Source organism: Pristiophorus japonicus, chromosome 15 (assembly GCF_044704955.1).
Source record: "Pristiophorus japonicus isolate sPriJap1 chromosome 15, sPriJap1.hap1, whole genome shotgun sequence".
Lineage (NCBI taxonomy): Eukaryota > Metazoa > Chordata > Chondrichthyes > Pristiophoridae > Pristiophorus > Pristiophorus japonicus.
The window spans coordinates 18,379,782-18,402,227 of NC_091991.1; the positions used below are offsets into that span (position 1 = coordinate 18,379,782).

The window sequence follows — 22,446 nt, forward strand, 5'->3', positions numbered from 1 at the left end:
ATGATTATGGAATTTACAAGTGAGAATTTCTCTATCGTTGGCCATCATTCGAAGGGGAACGAGTACTACATGGGAGCCGGAGCAACCCTGGAGCAAGTTATGGAGAGTATGGAGGGAGCATCTTTCTATAACAAGAATGCATCAAAACGCATCCAAACCTTTATTAATATGGAAAGCAATGAGCACCACGAAAGGATTGGGAAAACGTCCGTTCAGGATGACGGTGCGAATGGTAGGTGCAAATGACATCAATATCGCCGCCAAACGTAACTGATTTGCAATAAAAAGGAAATGTTCCTGGTATGTATGAAATTAAGCATCAGCCTTGCTTCACGGATATGTCACCAGAACAGTTTAAAACAAGGTTCAATAAACACGCTTTACATTTAAGTTTGTTACGGTCTGTCCGCTATCCATATAGCTGTCAGTATTTGTCTTAAATGGAAGCCGTGTAAATAATATTGTAATTAAAAATTGAATTGCTTGCTCATACCGCCGCTGAATTGTGTAGGCTATCAGCACACCATAAATAACAAACAGGAAGAGCTATCTACTGGGAACCAAGCCGTGTGTTGCTCAGTGTGGAGGTGATGTGTTACCATAACAAACCATTTATCATTCTTGTTTCAATAATCAATTGTACAGTCAATGGACTTTAGCGAAAGCTTTTCTCACCTCTGACACATGTAAAGTTAAAAATCCGTCACCTCCAACTGCACGTCTTTTAGAAGTACTTCTGGAATCTAAAAAGCGCATTCTATTACATGCTGATTTCCGGCGATCAAATCGACGTGGGGATTGGTTGAGAAACACAATTTGTGGATGGTTATTTGCTAAATGTAAAGATTTCTGGTTTTGCCGCTTTACTTCGTTTTTAAATCACAAATCCCTGAACCAAACAGCGGTTGGGTTCGCTCCAGTGTCTTGTCTCGGACTTGTTTCTTTCGGCATTGCCGCTTTTTTTATACAAAAAAAAACATTAAAAGTAGGATTCGTGCATGGTTCAACTATCGGTTGTCGACCAGTCGCAAACAATTTCAAATCTAAGCAGGAAGTTTCTTTTTGATCGTGCTTTGTACTATGTATACTATGAACATCCAGTCCGACCAGTCTACAGTGGGAGGGTGATTTATCTTAGGCCCAGTCGACAACAGTTCAATTCCCACCACAAAACATTTATTTTCAAAAGTTGTCACAATACTGTACACAATCCAAAAGAAGACGGGCACACTTCTTTCGTCAGCCCTCTTATCAACTTAAGTCACAGTACGGTAGTATAGTGGTTATGTTACTAGTAATCCAGAGGCCTAAACTAATAACGCACAAAACTCCAGTTCAAATTCCACCATGGCAATTTGAATTCAGGTTTTAAAAGAAAAATCTGGAAATAAAAAGGCCTTTTTCAGTAAAAGTGACCATGAATCTATCTGCAATAACAACTCGTGTCCTTCAGGGCAGGACACTTGGTCAGGCCTATATGTGACTCCAGCCCCACACCAGTGTGGTTGACTCTTAAGTGACCTAGCAAGCAATTAATGTGTATCAAACAACGTGCACGGTTCAAGAAAAGAGCCCACCACCACTTTCACTGGGCTACTTGGGATGGGCAATAAATACCCACTGCCAGTCATGTCCACAGCCTGAGAATTAATTGGAAAAAGTAGGTAATTTTAGGAGCTAACATTTTGGGCTCTTATGTGTTCGGACTAGAATTGTTGGTGAATCAGAAACCAATCTGTTCTGGATTAACTTTAATCAATACAAATATTGAAAAACTTCAAAGCGAATTGCTTTAAAATACAATTTCTAGAGTAGTTGAACTCAACGTGCGTTTGGGAAGACGTGTTTAGTTCTATGACGGTTACTTGTTTTTTTTAAAGGCAGGGTTAACATTAATATGGAAGCACCGAATCTTTGATTTATGATGGATCCCTTTAACTATATATGTGTTGATATAACTGTTCAAAATCTCATCACGCCTTTGAATCGGGTTGTACGGAGATTGTTGAAAGGAACGCCATTTGTTGGTGAGTGAAAGTTCACAAGAACTGGCCGACTTTATCGCCATTTTCCCCCAGTCCAATATGACGAACCTTGAAAAATGTGCACGCTGCATTGGCGTGTTTTTATAAAGTAAACTGGAATCGGCCTTCTTGTGGGCAGTGAGACTGTTTGCGATAAAGCCGCGACAGCCGCTGCGGAACTCATTCAAAAAGAAATGCCATTTAATCAGCTTCAGTCATTTTTAAATGAACATTTGAGAAAACAGTTATTTTACTTTTTAAAAAATGCAATTGATGAAACAGATACAAGATCATAAAGACATTTTTTGACATGCCACTATGAATAAAACAAAAATAATTTAATAAAACATGTTTTGTGTGCATAGCGACATCGTATATATAGTTATATCTGCTTTGTGAAAGTTAAAATGGTGAATTCATACATATGTGTAAAATAATAGTCTGATGGAGCTTGCATGTCAAACTACAAGCTTTTTGCTAAATGTATTTAAGTGATATATGTGTATTGCGGGTTTGTGAAATTGTGTGTTTTCAAATCGACAAATTATGTTCTATAAAACAAATGTTTCTTTAACCGCTGCGCCTTCTGAGGATTATCCACATTCTCTCATTACTAAAATGTCCAGTGTTGTAATCGTTCCATTCGTCACAAAGATATGAAGCTTTTGCTGAATTGTTTCACGAGCTGCCCGCATTGGACGTGTCTGATAACTAAAGTACCACCAGCTTTACTGAGTAACTTCCAGCAACAATAAATCCTCGGAATCTCGGGCTCTGATGTCAGATAAACATGTTACAATCGGGAAAAATTCTGCGGCCCGGCCTAATAATGCATGGCAAATAAATGATATTAATAAATACGTTAGCAAAAAAAAATTGTTAAATCCGGCATAATTAATCTCACAAATATATCAATTGTTTTATTCGTTTTTTTTAAATTTCTGAACGTATGATAGTATGTTTCATTCTGGAAATGTGTTCGTTATTGGGAAATGGAAAGTTTATTTTTAGGTAGTTGTATAGATCAACAGGGTTAAGACTTTCGACGGATAATCTTCCTTTTCAGATAGATTAGAAACTGCGAATGGAGCTGGCGAGTTTAAAGCCCTTTAGATCGCGTCCCTTTCATCAGATCAGGTTTGAACGGGGGTTCATTTTCCTCCGTTGATCAGACTGCGAGGGATCAGTTTCCCGGAACCTGATGTGAACCCGATTTCTCTGTAATCGGCTGCCATCAGAAAGTTACAATTCAAATCGAAGTTTTATCAGCGGCACGAATTCAGCCCTGAACCCGGGACTTGGGTTTATCCGACCTGAACCTCTGCAACAAATAATTGACATGAAAAGGCGGGGGGGGGGGGGGGCCCTGGGTAATAATATTTAGTATGAATGAATACACCCGTTACATATCACAAATATAATCTGAACATCGTGTAATGGTTAGTAACTCAGTAGGTGACATGGGATTTAAACTCTAACCTCATTTCTGAATGTACAACTAATAGACATCACCAGTTGCAACCACAGTTTGGGACGTGCTTAGTTTTCACGCACACATAATAAGATTTTTGAGGTAAAGTAAAACACAAGAGTGCCAAACATTCATTCACCGGGAACTTGTAAGCTTTCATAACGGGCTCTGAATTAGACGAAGCATTGGGAGTAACAGGCCGGAGTTTGAAATGTTCATCTACAGTAGAGAGTAAATATTGTCATATTTTATCTACCGACTAGGCTACTATTGCACAAAACCACATAAATACCCATGTCGCTGTGTGTTAGGGCACAGTCAATCAAAAAAAAAACTGTCCAGAAAAGATAGCGGTGCCCTAGATTCCTAAAATAGTTGGTTAGATTAACAGAATAAAAGAAAAGGTAAAACCGAGAAAGGGAGAAGGTATCTAGCGAGCATCAGTTCTACAGTCAGTTCTCCTATAACGGTTATACAGAGATAAAGGATTGTGCTGTCACTATTAATCTGCCAGCTATGAAACTTACAGTAAACACGCAGTGCTACTATGGATCTGACCCAATATGATGTGGTTTTCCTTTGAGAAGCATTCAAGACCAATCATTTAACAAAATCTCCTTATCTAAAATATATAAGCCGTCCCCAAACTCTCGGAACTGACCGTTGCTGAAATGTTACTTGTTCTGAGGGAACTGGCGATACTTGGTTTTGGTGTGACAAAAAAACTGCTGAAGTATAAAACATTGGTGCTTAAAATATGACAAGAAGTCAAGTGTTGGGAAGATATCTGACATTGAAATGATCTATTGACAAGGAACGAGAAAATAAATAAAGGAAACGAAAAGGACGCGAATTAGAAGTGAAATCTTCAATCTTTTCTCTTTATATGTGACCTATACTTTTCAGTAACTGTACGTTTTAATAATGGAAGAAGTAATATTATTTGAACTCTTTGCTATGTATCAATTCCTTCATCGCGAGCGTTTGAAAATTGGCTATGATTTGGATGAAATGCAATGTCCCAGAGATACCTGTTACATATCAGACAGTTCTAGTTTTGTGGAGGTGAAGATTTATAAAAACACGTGCTAGCACGAAACGGTTTCAAATAACTACATTCAATGTTATGCTGTGTATACTGATCAGATAAACACGCCAGTTAAGACATCGAATTATGTCTAGGCATTATTGGTCAAAAAAGCGGATGTGATAAAACAAAGAAATAAAATAATTCGTGTCGCAAAATAAATTTAGTCTAAGCTTGTAACAAAAAATAGTAATTATAGATTTTGGTCAATAAAACAACATATTGGCTCTTAAATTAGAGTAATTCCCAATCTCAGTTATCAGGTCCTCGCCTAGTCAGTTTTGTAACCCTATGACACTCCTCAACAGGGGCAATGATTGGCTCTGCTGTATCTTTCTATTTCAGTTCTAGGTGTCTAATATACATGTTAAGTGACCATAGTCTGATAATTATTTTCCATTATATGCTTTTCTTTTTAAATGTACTGCATTTAAAGTCATGATATGAACACTGTAATGTCGTTCTACTCAGTTATATTATCGAGTTGACTTTTTGAATTTGATTAAATCTATTTCAATTGGCACCGATATATACCACTTATTTACCAGGATGCTCAGGAGACTCATACCATAATATTTGCGTTTTTCCTCGTTTTTTATCGCCAGCTATCCATACAGCTGCAAATTGTGCTTCACCAATGAGCAGAACTATTCTAATATGCATATTATTTATAGGTATCCTTCATTTGTTGCTATTTAATAGACAGTACTGGTCAATTCAGCAATCTTACTATAATTGTCGTTTATATATAGTTGATGCAAGCAAATGAAGTAAAGATGACATCTCATGAATATCCTGGGGTCCTCTGGTCTGAACGCTGACTTTTGCGACATTAGGCTATAGCTATCTCTCCTATGTTCTTAGAGGCATGAGATGTTAGGGATGGAGAGTTGGTGTCTAGCAAGAAAGGAGGAGGGATGGCACTGTGAGCTTGGCTCTTTCATCAGACTATGGGTCTGGCGGGAATCCTACACCCGCGGTTCAGGTGGTAGCCTGCTGAAGATTTCTCACATTTTCTATTTCTGATTTTATTTCCAATTTCCAAAATTTGAAGTTTTTATCATCAATTATTTTCATGGTCTTTAGTCCTTTTCATGTGTTTTCATTGCTTCGTTAAGGTGATGTTCAACACTTCTTCCACCAGTATTTCAATAACAGCAACTTGCATTTATTTAACACCTTTAAAATATCACAAGGCTCTTCACAGGAGTGATTATCCAACAAAATTTGACAATAAAACCTATTCAACTAATTAGAAAAGAATAATTGAAGAGTACGACACAAAGGAGGCCACTCGGCCCATCGACTCTGCGCTGGCTCTTTCGAAGAGCAATCCAGTTAGTCCCACTCCCCTGTTCTTTCCCCATATCCCTGTAATTTTCTCTCCAAGTATTTATTCAGTTACCTTTAGAAGACTACTAATGAATCTATATCCACCACCCTATGAGGAAGTGTATTCCAAATCCTAACCACTCATTGTGTAAAAACATTTTTCCTCGTGTCGCCTTTGGTTCTTTTGCCAATCAACTTAAATCTGTGCCCTCTGTTTAACGACCCTTCAGCCATTGGAACCAGTTTATCTTTATTTACTCTATCTAAACCCTTTTCGTGGTTTTAAACACCTCTATCAAATCTCTTTTGCTCCAAGGAGAACCCCAGCTTCTTTAGTCTATCCATGTAACTGTAATCCCTGATCTCTGGAACTCTTCTAGTAAATCTCTTCTGTACCCTCTCCAAAGTCTTCATGTCCTTCCTAAAGCATAGTGCCCAGAATTGGACACAATACCTATATAGGTTTAACATAACTGCCTGGCTTTTGTACTCTTATGTATCTATTAATAAAGCCCAGGGTCCCATAAGCTTTATTAATTGCTTTGTTAACCTGTCCTGCCACCTTCAAAGATTTGTGCACAAGCCCCCCCCGCAGGTCTCTCTCTGTTCTTGCACCTCCTTTAAAATTGTGCCATTTAACTGGTATTGTCTCTCCTCATTCTTCCTACCAAAATGTATCACCTCACACTTTGCTGCATTGAATTTCATGTGTCCGCCCACTCTACCAGCCTGTCTATGTCCCCTTGAAGTCTATTACTATCTTCCTCACTGTTTACTACACTTCCAAGTTTCGTGTCATCTGCCAATTTTGAACTTGTGCCCTGTACCCCCAAGTCATTAATGTATATCAAAAACAGCAGTGGTCCTCGAATTGAGGAATTTGTACTCCTTATGCGGAGCTTCAGCCAACAAATTTACATAGCAAGAATTCCGACACAGGGTCAGCAGACTTTGCAAGGTTTTGCATCCCTTGCTGACCTCCACACCGAAATTCTTAATTTTTTCTCTGGGTGAACTCCATGGCAGGAGGAGGAATCTATAAAATCGACTCAATCTTTTCCTCCTCCGACTTTGGTTTTGCTCAGCTTCTTTGAAGGCTCATGCTTATCTTTAATTTTTGAGTCTTCACAAGAGATCCATATCTGGAATATTAGTTTGTCTTTTCTACTTCTGGACGCTGGCAGACCGACTGTTTTCAGTTCATATTTCAGATATAAAAAATCTGCAGTTCTCTTTTAAAACGTTATATTGTTTGTTAGCAAATCACTGCAAGTCATGGTTGGCAAACTTCGCGTGTGAATTGCTTCCTGTATCAAACGTCTGGTTATTTTCTTTGTCATCTAGTCAATTATGGCGTTTCAAAGCCGATGGGTCAACCTGTCTGCACCGACCTGTCGAGACCCGTTGAAAACTACTGTAACTTGAAGGTGTCACCGCCGAAAGGGCTGGAGGAGAAATCCACCGTGGATCAGACCGTGGACAAGAGCGACTCTAACGTCTCCAGCACTAAAAAGAGGAGAAATAGGACGACGTTCACCAGTTTACAGTTGGAGGAGCTGGAGAAGGTGTTCCAGAAAACGCATTACCCAGATGTGTATGCCAGGGAACAGCTGGCGCTACGAACAGAGCTTACTGAGGCCAGAGTGCAGGTACACAGCTAAATCATTCAGCTTATTACTCACTAAACAAATTAAAAATATATATATAAAAATGTATTTGGTAACATGATTGATAACTGCTATGAAGCAGAACTTGCATTAAAAGTACATCAACTTCAGAGTGTGGGCAGGATACAGATCCATTGATTCTGCACAGATAAATTGAATTTTTAATGAGATAATAGGTTGTGGCTGCATTAAAACATGTTTGCCCAGATTTTGAGCAGATAATATCATCACCATCATAGGCAGTCCCTCGGAATCGAGAAAGGCTTGCTTCCACTCTTAACATGAGTTCTTAGGTGGCCGTACAGTCCAATACGAGAACCACAATCTCTGTCACAGGTGGGACAGATAGTCGTCGAGGGAAGGGGTGGGTGGGACTGGTTTGCCGCATGCTCTTTCCGCAGCCTGCACTTGATTTCTGAATGTTCTTGGCGATGAGACTCGAGGATCTCAGCGCCCTCCCGGATGCACTTCCTCCACTTAGGGCGGTCTTTGGCCAGGGACTCCCAGGTTTCAGTGGAAATGTTGTACTTTATCAGGGAGGCTTTGATAAATGGAATTTTTAATGAGATAATAGGTTGTGGCTGCATTAAAACATGTTGGCCCAGATTTTGTGTAGATAATATCATCATCATCATAGGCAGTCTCTCAGAATCGAGGAAGACTATCAGCGCTCACCATTATTATGGAGTAAACTGGACAGCAAATTCAAGAGTACACACGTGCAGTTAAATGCGGAAATCTGGAAGTTGCGGTCTGAGTTACTCTGCTCCTCCACAGGCTGTGCTGTAACATGATGATGATGTAACTACCTTGTTGATAGACGCGGCATTGAAAGTCATGCAACAGTGTGAAGTTGGGATATTTATCCACTAAACACACCAGAAAATGTTATGCTGGTGCATTCAGGAGTAAGTGAATTTTGAACTGTGTGATAAGTGATCATTACTGCCAAACAACCTCTCATGCCCAGAAAATTAAATTTACAAGTGTGGAGTCTCATTCCTTCAGCAGTTAATTAATATTGAAGATTAAAAAACATTTTTTTTTACTTTTTCTGTCTGTCTCTTTTATCTCTCTCCCTTAATCCCATCTGGCTTTCCCAATCTTTATTTCGTCTTCTGAACATCATTTAAATCTAATTTATACTTCCTGCTTTATACTTCTTGGTATAGACTCTGCATGTCTCGGTGAGGATTCTTCAATCTGATTGGTTGAAGAACCTCACTGTCTCTTTACCTGTTCACAGATGCAACAGATCCTCGGTACAGAGTGCTGGATCAGATGCTAGATTAGATTCAAAAGCACACAAAACCTTAGTAGGCAGCTGTCCAGCAAAACCTTAGTGAGCAGCTGTCAGGGAGGTGAACTTCAAGTCCATTTCCTTTGCTGCTGACCATAAAATGCAGACAATGGGGCCAGATTTTGCTGGAGCATGGCATCTAATGGCATCTGCCATTAGTTAGACTTGCATCTGCATCCTTCAACTAAAACAAAATGTTTGCCCATAAAGTTGCTGAAAGTGTGAGCTGATAATAGTGCAGCGAGGGAAACAGGGCATCTGGGCCTGAGTGAATAGGGAAACTAACTGTGTATCTGGGAAATAAACAGTTGTAGTACTGAGAAGAAGGCTGAATTAAAGGGGTTGAATTAAATGTCAAATCAGGTGCAGAAAGAGAAATAAAGAGAGTGAAAGTAAGGTTGGATTAAGAGAGAGAAAAAAAAACAGAAAGGAAAAGTAAGAAAAAAAAGTTAACATTTAAAATTTGACATTTTTAACTCCTCAAAAAATTCAAAACCTGAAGGAATGAGACTCCATACTTGTAATAGTTAATTTTTCAGTGGCAGAGTGGTTGAATGGCAGTAATCAACAATGATTAAATCATTAAAAGGGTACTTACTTACGCTACCAACTACTATCACTAAATATGAGCTTAATTTGTATCTACTGCTCAAATACAGCAACTTCATGACATTCAGTGTGTGTCAATAGTGAGGTAGACAGTGAAATGCCGCTTTTGCGAAGCTAACGGCAGAGCAGCCCAACTTGGACAGCAACTTTTGGATTTTGGCATTCAACCATGCATCTGCTCCTTGCTTGAAGTTGCTGTACCATTCACACATAAATAATGGCGAGCAACATTAGCCATCATTTTGACAACAACTTCTGTCCCTTTAAATGCATAAAAAAAGAGATTACATAGGCAAAAGTTAAACAAAGATATACTGCTGATAAATATTTTTTTCTAAATTACCCTAATTACAGTGCTACGTTTTTACAGAATGTTATCTAGGAATAAGGAAGACTTGACTATTAGTTCCCTGTAATTAATGTTTAGCATTACCTTGGAAATGAGCAGAAATGGGACATTTTTGCAGCGCAGAAACATGCACTTATTTCATTTAGTTGAAAATCTACTCACAAATCTTACAAATAAAATATATTGTGGCCAACAGAGAGATATGATAATGATCTTGACTTCTGAGATTAAACATAATTTTAGCAAGTGATTTGTTATTACTCCGGTATGCTCAGAAAGTGGAATTCTCTTCACCTGTTGGGATTTGTTTGCATGTAAAATGTTGCCATCAAATCACACACAATAAAGAATGGGATTTATGGGACATGTTGCAAGAAGCCATCTGATGCTGTATTACTTGCCCCAACCAAAAATAATTCAAGACTTTGTCACTTGTGAGCTATTAAGCCATACCCCTGGGCATGATATAACTATGATATAACTGTACTTTACTGTAGTCGATGTTTTACACTGCTGTAACCTTAGGGTGTATAATTACCACATTGCTGAAATATATCAGCTGATTATCACAAGGGCTTACCAATTTCAGATTTGAAACCGCAAATTTTCCAGCATTTACCATTTTCAGCAGTTTCTCCGTCATCTACATACATTTCGTTAAGTACTAGCTAAAATATCAACAGAACAACAGAACAACATCTCACACGACAGCAGAACAAACTAAATTCCCATGGTCAATCTGAAGGAAATCTCCAACTTCTTCTGTTCTTTGTTCAGGCAAAATTTGTGGTATTTCCTTATAACACATCCTGAACGATGAGCATAGAAAAAAATCACGGGTTAACATTGTGGGGGTCAGAATGCTGCAATTAACATTTCAGTGCCTATTCAAATCGCTCTCTTGTTATTTGATAGGATCAACAGTGTAAATTGGCAAAATTTGGTTCCTGTTATATTTTTGGTTAAAACTGTTAAAATCTCTAAAATGCTTAATTTGAAGGGCCCAGTGAATACTACTGTAATATTTTGATAACAAAATGCAGTTTTGCAAGTTTCTGTCAGCAATACTTCTTTGTTTATTTTGTGATACTGTTGAGGATAGATGAGAATGGAAACACGCCAACAGTGAAAGGAACATCTTTCAATTGTAACTGGTGCAAATAGCAGCATAAACAGCAAAATGAAAGATTGTATTCTAAAAGTAATAGCTGGGTTAATGTATGTTACAAGCTATCATACAGCCTTGGCGCTCTGCTGACTTCATAATATCACTTGAGTTTTGTTCTTTATGTCATATTGCCTTAATTGTATTACAGCTTTTCAAGACATGCCAAGCAAGTCCATTTATTATCAGTCCATGGTGGCTTATGACAAAATTCCCCTCCTCTTGAGGTGAAACTAAATGCTAACTGACGTGGTAACAGCATCTTTCGGGAGACCCCACTCCCCCCTCCCCCCCCCTCACTTACTCATTGTATAGACATTTCCATGTTCAATGTTTCCATCGGATTGACTTGTTTAAAAATTCAAAAATCAACAAGCCCAGTAAAATAAACACTGCTGATGCTGAAATCTGAAATAAAAACAGAAAATGCTGGAAATACTCAGCAAGTCAGACAGCATCTGTGGAGAGCGTTGAGATTTAACGTTTCAGGTTGACGACCTGAGTATTTCCAGCATTTTCAGTTTTTATTATATAAAATAAATACTGCCTTCATTTCCCTTGATTTGGTATATAAGGTATTGGTGAGGCTACACCTGGAATACTGTGTGCAGTTTTGGTTTCCATGTTTATGAAATGATATACTTGCTCTGGAGGCAGTTCAGAGAAGGTTCACAAGGTTGATTCCGGAGATGAGGAGGTTGACTTATGAGGAAAGGTTGAGTAGGTTGGGCCTCTACTCATTGGAATTCAGAAGAATGAGAGATGATCTTATCGAAATGTATAAGATTATGAGGGAGCTTGACAAGGTGGATGCAGAGAGGATGTTTCCACTGATGGGGAGACTAGAACTAGAGGGCATGATCTTAGAATAAGGAGCCGCCCATTTAGAACAGAGATGAGGAGAAATTTCTTCTCTCAGAGGGTTGTAAATCTGTGGAAGTCGCTGCTTCAGAGAGCTGTGGAAGATGGGACATTGAATAAATTTAAGACAGAAATAGACAGTTTCTTAAACGATAAGGGGATAAGGGGTTATGGGGAGCGGGCAGGGAAGTGGAGCTGAGTCCATGATCAGATCAGCCATGATCTTATTGAATGGCGGAGCAGGCTCGAGGGGCCGTATGGCCTACTCCTGTTCCTATTTATGTTCTTATGAAAAGGCAGGTCATGAATATTTATGAGCCTCTGTTAAATTATGCGAGCAGGCTGGAAGTTGTAAACTGCTGTGTGATCTCACCAACAACAGAAAGGATAGGGAGGAGATAATCGGTGTTTTTAATATGACATGTTGAGGGGAGCATGCCAAGAGTTTCACAACAGCACTGGGTTTCCTTCCCACTTTTTCCATAATCTGTTTGTGATTATCTTTCCAACTGTGTGCCCTGACTGCACTGTGTGGAATATCATCAGGCCTTTTACATGAGCGGTTGGACAATCTCATCAATAATTGACTTCCTAATGGCTTCCAAGTTTCAGAGTTAGGTGATTTATTACTATTGAAGGTCCCGACTAAATCACCATGTGGCCGTAAACATTGACAATCATCTGGACTATTATTTTAAGTATCTTAAACAAAAAACCTGCGTACCTTTATCTTAGTCTTAAAAGCCTCTTTAATTCTGGCTGGTTTGTTATTTTATAGTTTGCTTCTTGCAAATAATGTCAAAATAATCAGAGCACGGTGACAATGGAATCTTTGGTCTACATTCAAAGACATCCCTGATGAGAGTGAAGGCCACTTTCATGCTGGTGCACGTTTAGTTTGGATTGCGGCAGGCTGGTACCTGCGAATAATCTTTGTGCGCCTTGATCGTGGAGAAGGATTATAGCCATGGGTCTGCAAACCGCTGCTTTGAGGAGAAAGGCAGCAGGGTAAATACGTGGAGCTGACTCGCGGATGGCTCGCCTTTTCCACAATCCAAATTAAACAAGTGTCGATGGTGCAAGTGCCTGAACCCACCTTCAAAGAGATCTGTGAGCTGCAGAGTTTCTAAGCAGGGACGCATTAGGATATAAATTTGCCTCGGGCAGCACCACTAAACAGGCGATATAGAATCGACAACCCATTTCGCACTCCGCCCATCTCGAATCGATTGCCCGATTTGCACTCTTCATGATTTTCTAAAATAAATTCGGCAGATGCAAAACGGGTTGCCGATTCGCTATCGCCCATTTTGCGATGGTGAATTTATACTCCATTATTGTGCCCGTCACACTCTGTAAAAGCAGAGGCTTTCAAGCCGGGGTCTGTGAAGTCATCAGATTGTTGAATTAACTGAGCAGATTTTTGCTATTGCAACATACGAGCGAAAATGTTTTCCACAATGATAACACTGTTTTTGTTGGATAGCTGACACGACTGTCTTTCAAAGGTTGAGGTTACTGGGAATTTGTTAATATTTGTAGGAATTCCTCGGACGTGTTTTAATATCTTCAAGGCATCTACCACATAAGAAAGTTTAAAACTACCCGCTGTAAAGGTTTCAGAACATTTCCCTGGGCGAAAATTATAGCAAATGAACGAGCTCCATTTCTGCCAGGCAGCAGACACCAACATTAATCAGCAGTCTGTCAACTTCTGTAATGTAGGACATTAGAACAAAGATCTTTTATTTCTTTGCAGGTTTGGTTTCAAAATAGAAGAGCAAAATGGAGAAAGCGGGAACGGTATGGACAGTTACAACAAGCTCGAAGCCACTTTGCAACCTCTTATGATGTGTCTCTTTTACCTCGGACAGAGACTTATTCACAGGTGGGAAGAATATGGCACAGAGGGTAATGTTACACAATGGTTGGGACACATGGAACACTAACTTGACAAGTAGTCTGTTTTTAATGTGGACAATCACAAATAGGTTCATTCAATGGCTTTAGTGATGTTTAAAGATATGATTTTGGTATATGTACTTACGTGGTTTGGTAGCTAAAGCTCCCTTCTGGAGTGATTAAATACAAGTGGTTTTTTTGCAAGATATTAGCTGAACATCAATGGGGTTTGAATCACTTTCATGGACATAGATAATACTATCTGACAAATATTTTTTATTAGTATGATATAATTATCCATTCCAATTGGCATTCAAATTACATCAATTCATCGATTGTGTATGAATCAAATTTACCACACTGTGTAACAACATTAGCTAAACCAAGCCTTTGATCTCTGAGTACCACATTTATTCTGACTTTGGATATGGGAAACACAAACTGGGAAAGACTCCCTCCCTCTGCTGATAACTTCAAAATGTTTAAGCTCATGTGATTTATATCATCCTTCAAAGGTTAACAGAAGAACATCTTTTGCATTGCCTACAGGGTGAAAATAAATCTCAACATTTACTACACAGCAAAGATGATGTGTGCAATTATACTTTATTTGATTCTTTCCAACTTTGAAGACATTTATGTCATTTTTAATACAGTCAAAAAAATTGTCCCATAATTAAGCCCAATGCTTATAAAAATCAATAACCTTTTATGATTAGGAAACTTATTCTGTTTTCATTCAGGTTCTCTCTTCCTCCTCTGAATAGGTTATTTTTCTGTGTATTCCCTGTCTCTCTGTTCCAGTATAGGCATGATAAACTGAATGGTCTGCTTCTAAGCTGTAAATTCACCAGCCCACTGGCTCTACATTTCTTTCCTTTTCTCATTCTCCATTTCCCGGAGGGCAGTATTATCAGATTTTCAGGATGTTTGAAATATTATGGGCTAGATTTTTCACCCAGTCAGAGTGAATGAGTACAAAATCTAACATGGTCATTAAAAACCAACCCCAAAGTAGTCTAACATTTTTATGACATTTTGTTTATGCAACACATCTCTATCCAATATTTTTCTAGTCAAACAACATCAAATGAGTTTAGTATTCTCCCTAGCTTTTGTACTATTTTTTTCTCTAACTTTTGTATTTTTTCTCTAGTTTATATATTTTCTTTCCTCCCTATTACTAATAGTTTCTGAAATATTTCCTGTCTCTGAGGGTCTTTTCTATTCCTCTTTCTCATTTTCTTTCTGCGACGTCTCTGTATTATCTGTTCTCCCTTTTGCTTCCATCTCATCATTTTGCAGTTCCCATACTGTCTCCTATCTTCTTCTGGGTATCTTTCTCTCTCTCTGCAGTTGCTGTAATGGGGCAGAAATCCCAGCCTCCCGGGTCCGTACGGAGTGTGTATGGACCCGGGAAGGCATCGCAAAAGCCGATTTTCGACACCCAATGCGCATGCGCCGAAAACCGGCTTTTCCGTTCTGTCAAACTCTGGCTTGACAGATCATCCATATCCCCACAATCAGGACATTCACATGGGCAAGATTGCGGTATTTACCCATCTCTTGCCCAGCAAATATCCTGAAAACTTTTGTGGCTGGTAAAAGAGGCGCATAGCTTACTTTTACCAGTGTAAGGGTTTTAAAACATATAAAAAATAAAATTAAAAACACACATTTTTATGTTAAAAACCCTTCCCACTAAGGTAAATTTATTTTTAACCCTAATTACAAAACTTTTTTAAAAATTGGAAAAATATATATTTTTTCTAAGACATTAACTTTAATTTCAATTATAACTTTCTTTATGCGAGGTGTATTTTTTATTTTTTATTATGGCATTTAGTGTGTGTTTTTTTTCCCTCATTAGTAGCAATGAGAACTCGTAGATACGGAGTTCTCATTGCTATTAATGAGAATGCTGTGGAATACTGTAATTGATTGGTTGTGCAGTCATACGTGACTGCACCTTCTACGTCCCAACCTGGAGGACGGGAGTGTGCTTTGCAGCGTGGGAAGCGAAGGCCTCCCCACCGGAATCCCAGGCACCTCCGGGGCCATCAGGTAAATTCATTAAAATTCTCTGATTGGAGATGGTTGTTCATAAGAACATAAGAACTAGGAACAGGAGTAGGCCATCTAGCCCCTCGAGCCTGCTCCGCCATTCAACAAGATCATGGCTGATCTGGCCGTGGACTCAGCTCCACTTACCCGCCCGCTCCCCGTAACCCTTAATTCCCTTATTGGTTAAAAATCTATCTATCTGTGACTTGAATACATTCAATGAGCTAGCCTCAACTGCTTCCTTGGGCAGAGAATTCCACAGATTCACAACCCTGTGAGATAAGAAATTCCTTCTCAACTCGGTTTTAAATTGGCTCCCCTGTATTTTGAGGCTGTGCCCCCTAGTTCTAGTCTCCCCTACCAGTGGAAACAACCTCTCTGCCTCTATCTTGTCTATCCCTTTCATGATTTGAAATGTTTCTATAAGATCACTCCTCATCCTTCTGAATTCCAACGAGTAAAGACCCAGTCTACTCAATCTATCCTAAGGTAACCCCCTCATCTCCGGACAGCATCGAAAGAAGCCTCTGACTGGGATTTCAGCGCCAATATTTCTCTCTCACACAGTGCCTCTGTTTACTCTGATTTTTAATCCTTGCCATCCTGTGTGATCAGTACGTGTCTCTCTTTAACCCCTCAGCCTCTGACTATTTCTTAATGCTGAAAAAAAATTAAAATATGGAACTAAAAAGCTGGCATCAGTAACAATGACCATGTCATAAACACCCAACTGGTTCATTTATGTCCTTTGGGGAATCATTCCTACTGTCCTTATCCAGTCTAGTCCAACACCAATGTGGTTGGCTCTTAACCATCCTCTGAAGTGGCCTAGCATGTCACGTAGTCAGGGCAACTAGGCATGGGCAATAAATGCCGGCCTTGCCAGCGACACACACATCATGAGAATGAATTTTTTTAAATGGAAAAGTTCAGTTTTTTAAACAAAGTTCTTTTTACCGCAGCAGTCAATTGTAGAATGGTCGTTTGCTGCTTTTAAAATTCTGGGCCTTTCAGTCTCTTTATTAATTTCACTCAACCTGGCTGGCCCCGGTACACTGGGGCAAGGAGCTGGGCTGAACACTTCTCTCCCTCCAACCCCTCCAGGTTGCAACTCCCCAGATGTGCTGAAATGGAGCAGGCACCCACTTAAACAATGTCAATTCACTGACCCTGGGATTTTGGATGGGTTCAGCATTGACAATAGTTGACAGGCAGAGGTGCTGTCCTGCCACATTTCTGGTGGTAATTTCAGGATTTAGGATATATCCTACAATATTGGCAATCCTTGCAATCCTATGATTGACTTCCCCTCTTGAAGAATGTTCCATTATCTCAGGCCAATTCCAAGTGTATGAAAATATTCACTTTCATAATGCAGATGAATCCAAGAGACATCAATTGGCTTAAAAACAAATTTCCTTTCAGACTTTAGGTACATTTGGAATATAAAGGAGAACGCCTCCTCCGAACAGTTAGAATATTTAAAAATAAACTGCAATTTGTAAATTCTTATCTGTTACATCAAGGAGTTGACTATATTCTAACGGTTATTTCTAGAAGTTAATAAGAACATGGGATTTTGATCAAAACATCTCCTCTGATATAAGTATAGCTATAAATATTTCGACCATATACTTTCCTTACTAAGCATTATTTGGGAAAGCAGAACAGGAACTTTCTGTGATTGCTTTTGCCCTCAAGGGGTAAGATAAAAGGACTTGTTGTACTGTAAAATGTTAAATAACAACATTGAAGAAACAAAACGGTTTGAAGCTTTACTGAGTTTCCAGCAGCTGCAGAACAGTAAGGTCTGAATAGAAAATGGATACATTCATACGTTCGTCTGTTTTTTTTCCAGCTGCAAAACAATTTGTGGGCAGGGAACAGCTCCACTGGCTCGGCAGTTTCATCTTGCGTATTACCACGTGAATCATCCCCCTGTATGTCACCTTACCCTCACTCACATAGAAATGGCAGTGCCTATATGGGCATATCAAATCACCAAAGCCAGTTCAGTCAAGTCGCTCTGAACAACCTCTTCAATGATTCTGTACTGTCGGCCTCCTCTGATGGACATGCCTTCGAGTCAAGGCCAGAGTGTGAACGCAGGTCATCAAGTATTGCTGTGCTTCGAATGAAAGCCAAGGAACACACTGCAAACATATCGTGGGCCATGTAATGGTCGTTCAATGAAACCAGAAGACAAACCATAAATGAACAGGTCTGCGCTATTGTGTTCCTGGGAAACATTGCTGAGCTGCTACATCTTAAGCAAGGACATAGCTTCAAGCACATCAGCGGAGAGCAAAGCGCAGGTTATCATATTCTAAGCAACCTTGCTAACAATAGAGAAGACTGAATCAAAAACTGGATTGATTGATCAGAACATTGTGTGTGGCTGTTTAAAGAGGATAATGTACACATTGAATCACAGAATTATAGAGAACATCAGGATACCATTTAGCCCAATGTACCTCTGCCAGCTCGCTAAAAGAGCTCTCCATCAGCCCCGTTTCTCTGCCCTTCATCTATAACTTTTTAATTTTCCCTTTTCAAATATCTATCCACTTCTGTTTTAAAGGCTATTATGGATACTGCTTGCACCATTATTTCTGATAGATCATTCCTGACCTATCAGCCCTCTGTGTATACAAGAAATTCCAAACCTCTTCCTTGTTTCTGTTGTTGATGTTCTTAACTTTATTCTCTTTTGTTACTGATTCACTGACCAATGGAAACAATTTTTCCCGATGTACTTTATCAAAACCTCTCATAAATTTGAACATCTTTATTGGCTCTCCCGTTAATCTTTCTTCAAATGAAAAGAGCCCACTTTATCTAATCTTTCCTCATAACTAAAGCCCCTCATCCTTGGTATCATCAGTGCACACTTTCCATGGCCTTAACATTTGCTCTAAAGTAAGGGGCCTAAATTGGACATAATATTCGAGCTGCAATGGAACCAATAGTTCGTGTTGACTGGGAATACTCTTTTGTGTAAAATCTAGGATCCCTTGTTTTTTTTTACACAGTCCTGCAGACACCTAGGGGGAGAAATTCACTATCGCCTCGTTTGGGACGCTAACTTTAAAAAGTTTGAAAAGTTAGCGGCAGGCACTAACGATTTCAAACTTTAAAAAAATTTGCCGTTTGTGCTCCAAGAAGGAAGTGGAATGCTAAATCAAGCTCTCCTCTTCCTTCTTGGAGCACAATCGGCAGCAAGCGGGACGGTGAATTCAACAACGCTGCACATTGGGCCGTGCAGTGCTATCATGTTGAAAGGCTCCTTTCTTCCCTTAAAGGGAAGGGCCATCGCTGCAGGCTCAGCAAAAATAAAAACAATGTACCTGGACCACAACGGCAGCTGTGATCAGCCCAGCACTCAAGCAGAGTGCCAGGCTGATCGATCACGGGCAAGAACACATGAAAAAAACTGGAAGAGAAAAGGTATCTATTTACTTACCTGGGCCACCTCACCTTTAAGCATCGGCCCGAAATGTCCTGTCCCCCCGATGGACTCCTCCTGCAGCTGCCGCTGCTTTCGTCCGGCGATGCTGCAGGGGGCGGAAGGCAATTTCAGGTCCGGGGCATTACTGGGGCGATGCGCAGGGCGATGACGTCACGATCACCGGGTGAAGGATATCGAGGCTCAATGGCATAGTGCTGCTGCAAAATGTGGCGCGAGTCGATGTCATCGCCACAGCCATTCACAAAACCATTTGTGCCTCGTTGCTAACGGGAGGCACAAAGATACCCAATTTCGCCCCTTTAGAGTCTTCACAGTTAATCGAATTTTGATACTGTGGCTCTAAACCCAAGCTCAGACCATTTATATATATTGAGAAGTGTCCTAACACTGACTTGAAGGCATGAGTGTTTGCATCCTCCAGTCCAATGAACATCCATTGACCCCCTTCTCTGACCCGGGGAGGGGGAAGGAGGGGAGACAGGATTGTAGCCTGTGGGAAATCCAGAAATATGGGGAAAGTGACGGCCATGCCGAATTTAATGGCAGCACCTCATTTGAATTTTTTTCCTCCGTTTTCCAGTTGGCTGTTGGGTGGAAAGTCCTGCGTTAGAAGGCCGTAACCGGGGACCGAAGAAGAGGATGTGAGGGAGGGAGTGATCACAAGGGGGTTGAAGAAATCGTGGGGCAAGGGAGATGGCGGGGGGGGGAGGGGCAGTGGGTGGTGGTGGTTGAACAGATGGTGGGTCGGGGGAGATTGTCAAACTTGGTGGAGTTCACAGTGGGGAGGGGGGAGGGGCTTAGGATCACTGAATCCGGCTATTCACACCTCCCTTCAACTGTCGGGTTTCCCGAGCCCTGGGAAACATGACTTGCAGCCATTAAATCTAAAACGCTGCTAAAATTTGTGGCACGCAGCTTCATGAGCATATATAAATAACTGACCTGCCTCTCGAGAGGTTAGTCTCATGCCCACCCCCATCTGCTTCTGTTAAAACTGGAAATGGATACGTTTGAGGCAGTTTGGGGTCAGGTCTTTTTGAAATTTTAACCTACCCCGTCATTCTCCCAACCTCCGTGGAGGATTAAAATTCCCCCCTGTCTTCTGTCCTTTAACCAACTTTCTATCCATGTTCTCACACTTCCTTTAATACCATACACTTTAATATCATAAACAGGCCTCCTAAATGGCAGCTTAGCAAAGACCTTTTGAAAATTAATATACACAACATTCACTGCATGTCCTTTATCTTTACATTCCATTAGTTCTTCAAAGAACTCTATTAAATTTAACAAACATGACTTGATTTTTACAAGTACATGCTGGCTGTTCATAATTAACCCTTTATAATGTGTATTAATTTTATAATTTTAACAAGCTTAATCCACTTCTGATGTTAGACTGACTGGTCGATATGGACCTGATTTCTCTTTATTTTGAACAGAATTGTTACTTTTGCTTTCAGTCCTGTGGCACAACTTTCATATCTAAAGATGTTTGAAAGATTGCGGTCAGATCCTCTGTTATTTTCTCTCTGAACTTTCTTCAGTATTCAGGGATGTATGCCTTTAAGGGCCAGTGTCTTTTCTACTTTGAGTTTCACCATTTTTCAGTACTATTTCCTTTCCTATAGTTATCCGACCAAAATGCTCCACCTTCTCCTCATGTACCTTTTCACTCCGGCTACCACAGTACTCATTTAGTATCACTGCCATTCCTTTATCCTCTGTGTGAGGATTTCCCTTTTCATCTCTAATCAGCCCTGATCTTTAACCATTCTTCTATTTTTTATGTATTCATAATATACACTCATATTTCCCTTTATGCTACCTGTCAGTCTTTATTCATTCTCTTCGTAATTTTGCTTCCCTCATTGTCTGATTTCTAGATAATTAAGGATAGAGACTTCTAGAAACAAGGTCTGTCCCTTTTACGAAATAAGAGGTTAACCTGTGAGCAAAGTTAACATTTTGTCAATTTGGTTGATGTCTTGATTTAAAATGTTGTCATACAGTTTAAACTAATAATACTGTGTCCTTTGATTAGATCAGATCAAACCAGCAATTGCTTTGGGTAGAATGAGAAGCAGGGAAGGACTTTATAGATGAATTTGTTACAGGGTATATATGCTCCCATCCGAAGCGGTACATTATTGACAACTACAGGGTCCAGAATGCTGCAGTTTGCCAATATCACTCAAGCTCTTAACTTTGGAACTGACTATTCCCAATGCTAATACTTGAATCACTACTTGTAACATATACAACTGTTACTGTGGAAAACATCCATATTCTGCTCTTCTACAAAGCTATTTTGCAGTAATCACATCACAGTATGTTCCAACAATGCTGGTTTAACAGTGCACTATACATAAACTGGTTGGAATTCTCTTCAGTTTAGAAGATTAAGGGATGATCTAATTGAGGTGTTTAAAATGATAAAGGGATTTGATAGGGTAGATAAAGAGAAACTATTTCCTCTGGTGAGGGAATCCAGAACACGGGGGCTTAATCTTAAAATTAGAGCTAGGGGTGAAATCAGAAAGCACTTTTTCACACGAAGGGTCGTGGAAAGCTGGAACTCTCTCCACCAAACAGCTGTGGATGCTGAGTCAATTGAAATTGTCAAGATTGAGATTGATAGATTTTTTTGGATAAGGATATCAAAGTATATGCAGATAAATGGAGTCAAGGTATAGGTCAACCACAAGCTAATAGGGTGGTGGAATGGGCTCGAGGGGCTGAATGGCCTAATTCTGTTCCTAAGTAAGCTCTAGTGTAAGAACATTAGAACATATGAATATATGAATTAGGAACAGGAGTAGGCCATATGGCCCTTCGAGCCTGCTCCGCAATTTAATAAGATCATGGCTGATTTTTTACCTCAATTCCACTTTCCTGTCCGATCGTGATATATCTTGATTCCCCCTCGAGTTCAATGGCGTGGTCAATAGTGTGATCAATTCAGCCACACAAGGAAGCTGTCAAATAACATTCTTCACTTAACAATAAAGCTCAGCTACAGTAAGGCCCAACGTGTGACTATTTTTCAATTCAGTGCATTTGCAATATAACCAATTCTGTGGATTGTGTTAAAGACTGTAAGATCGTTGGTTGTCTTGAGTGCTTATAAGCCCTTCTGGTCTGTG

The 22,446-nt window shown here is 39.8% G+C and overlaps 1 protein-coding gene across 1 annotated transcript; it reads left to right on the forward strand.

Annotated features, from left to right (window-relative positions):
* alx1 (ALX homeobox 1) lies at positions 1-18,507 on the forward strand. Its single transcript, XM_070901575.1, has 4 exons — positions 1-232; positions 7,259-7,563; positions 13,625-13,753; positions 17,690-18,507. Exons 1-4 carry the CDS (start codon positions 1-3, stop codon positions 18,008-18,010), a joined length of 987 nt encoding a protein of 328 aa, XP_070757676.1. The 3' UTR covers positions 18,011-18,507.
* Positions 18,508-22,446: the final 3,939 nt, after the last annotated feature.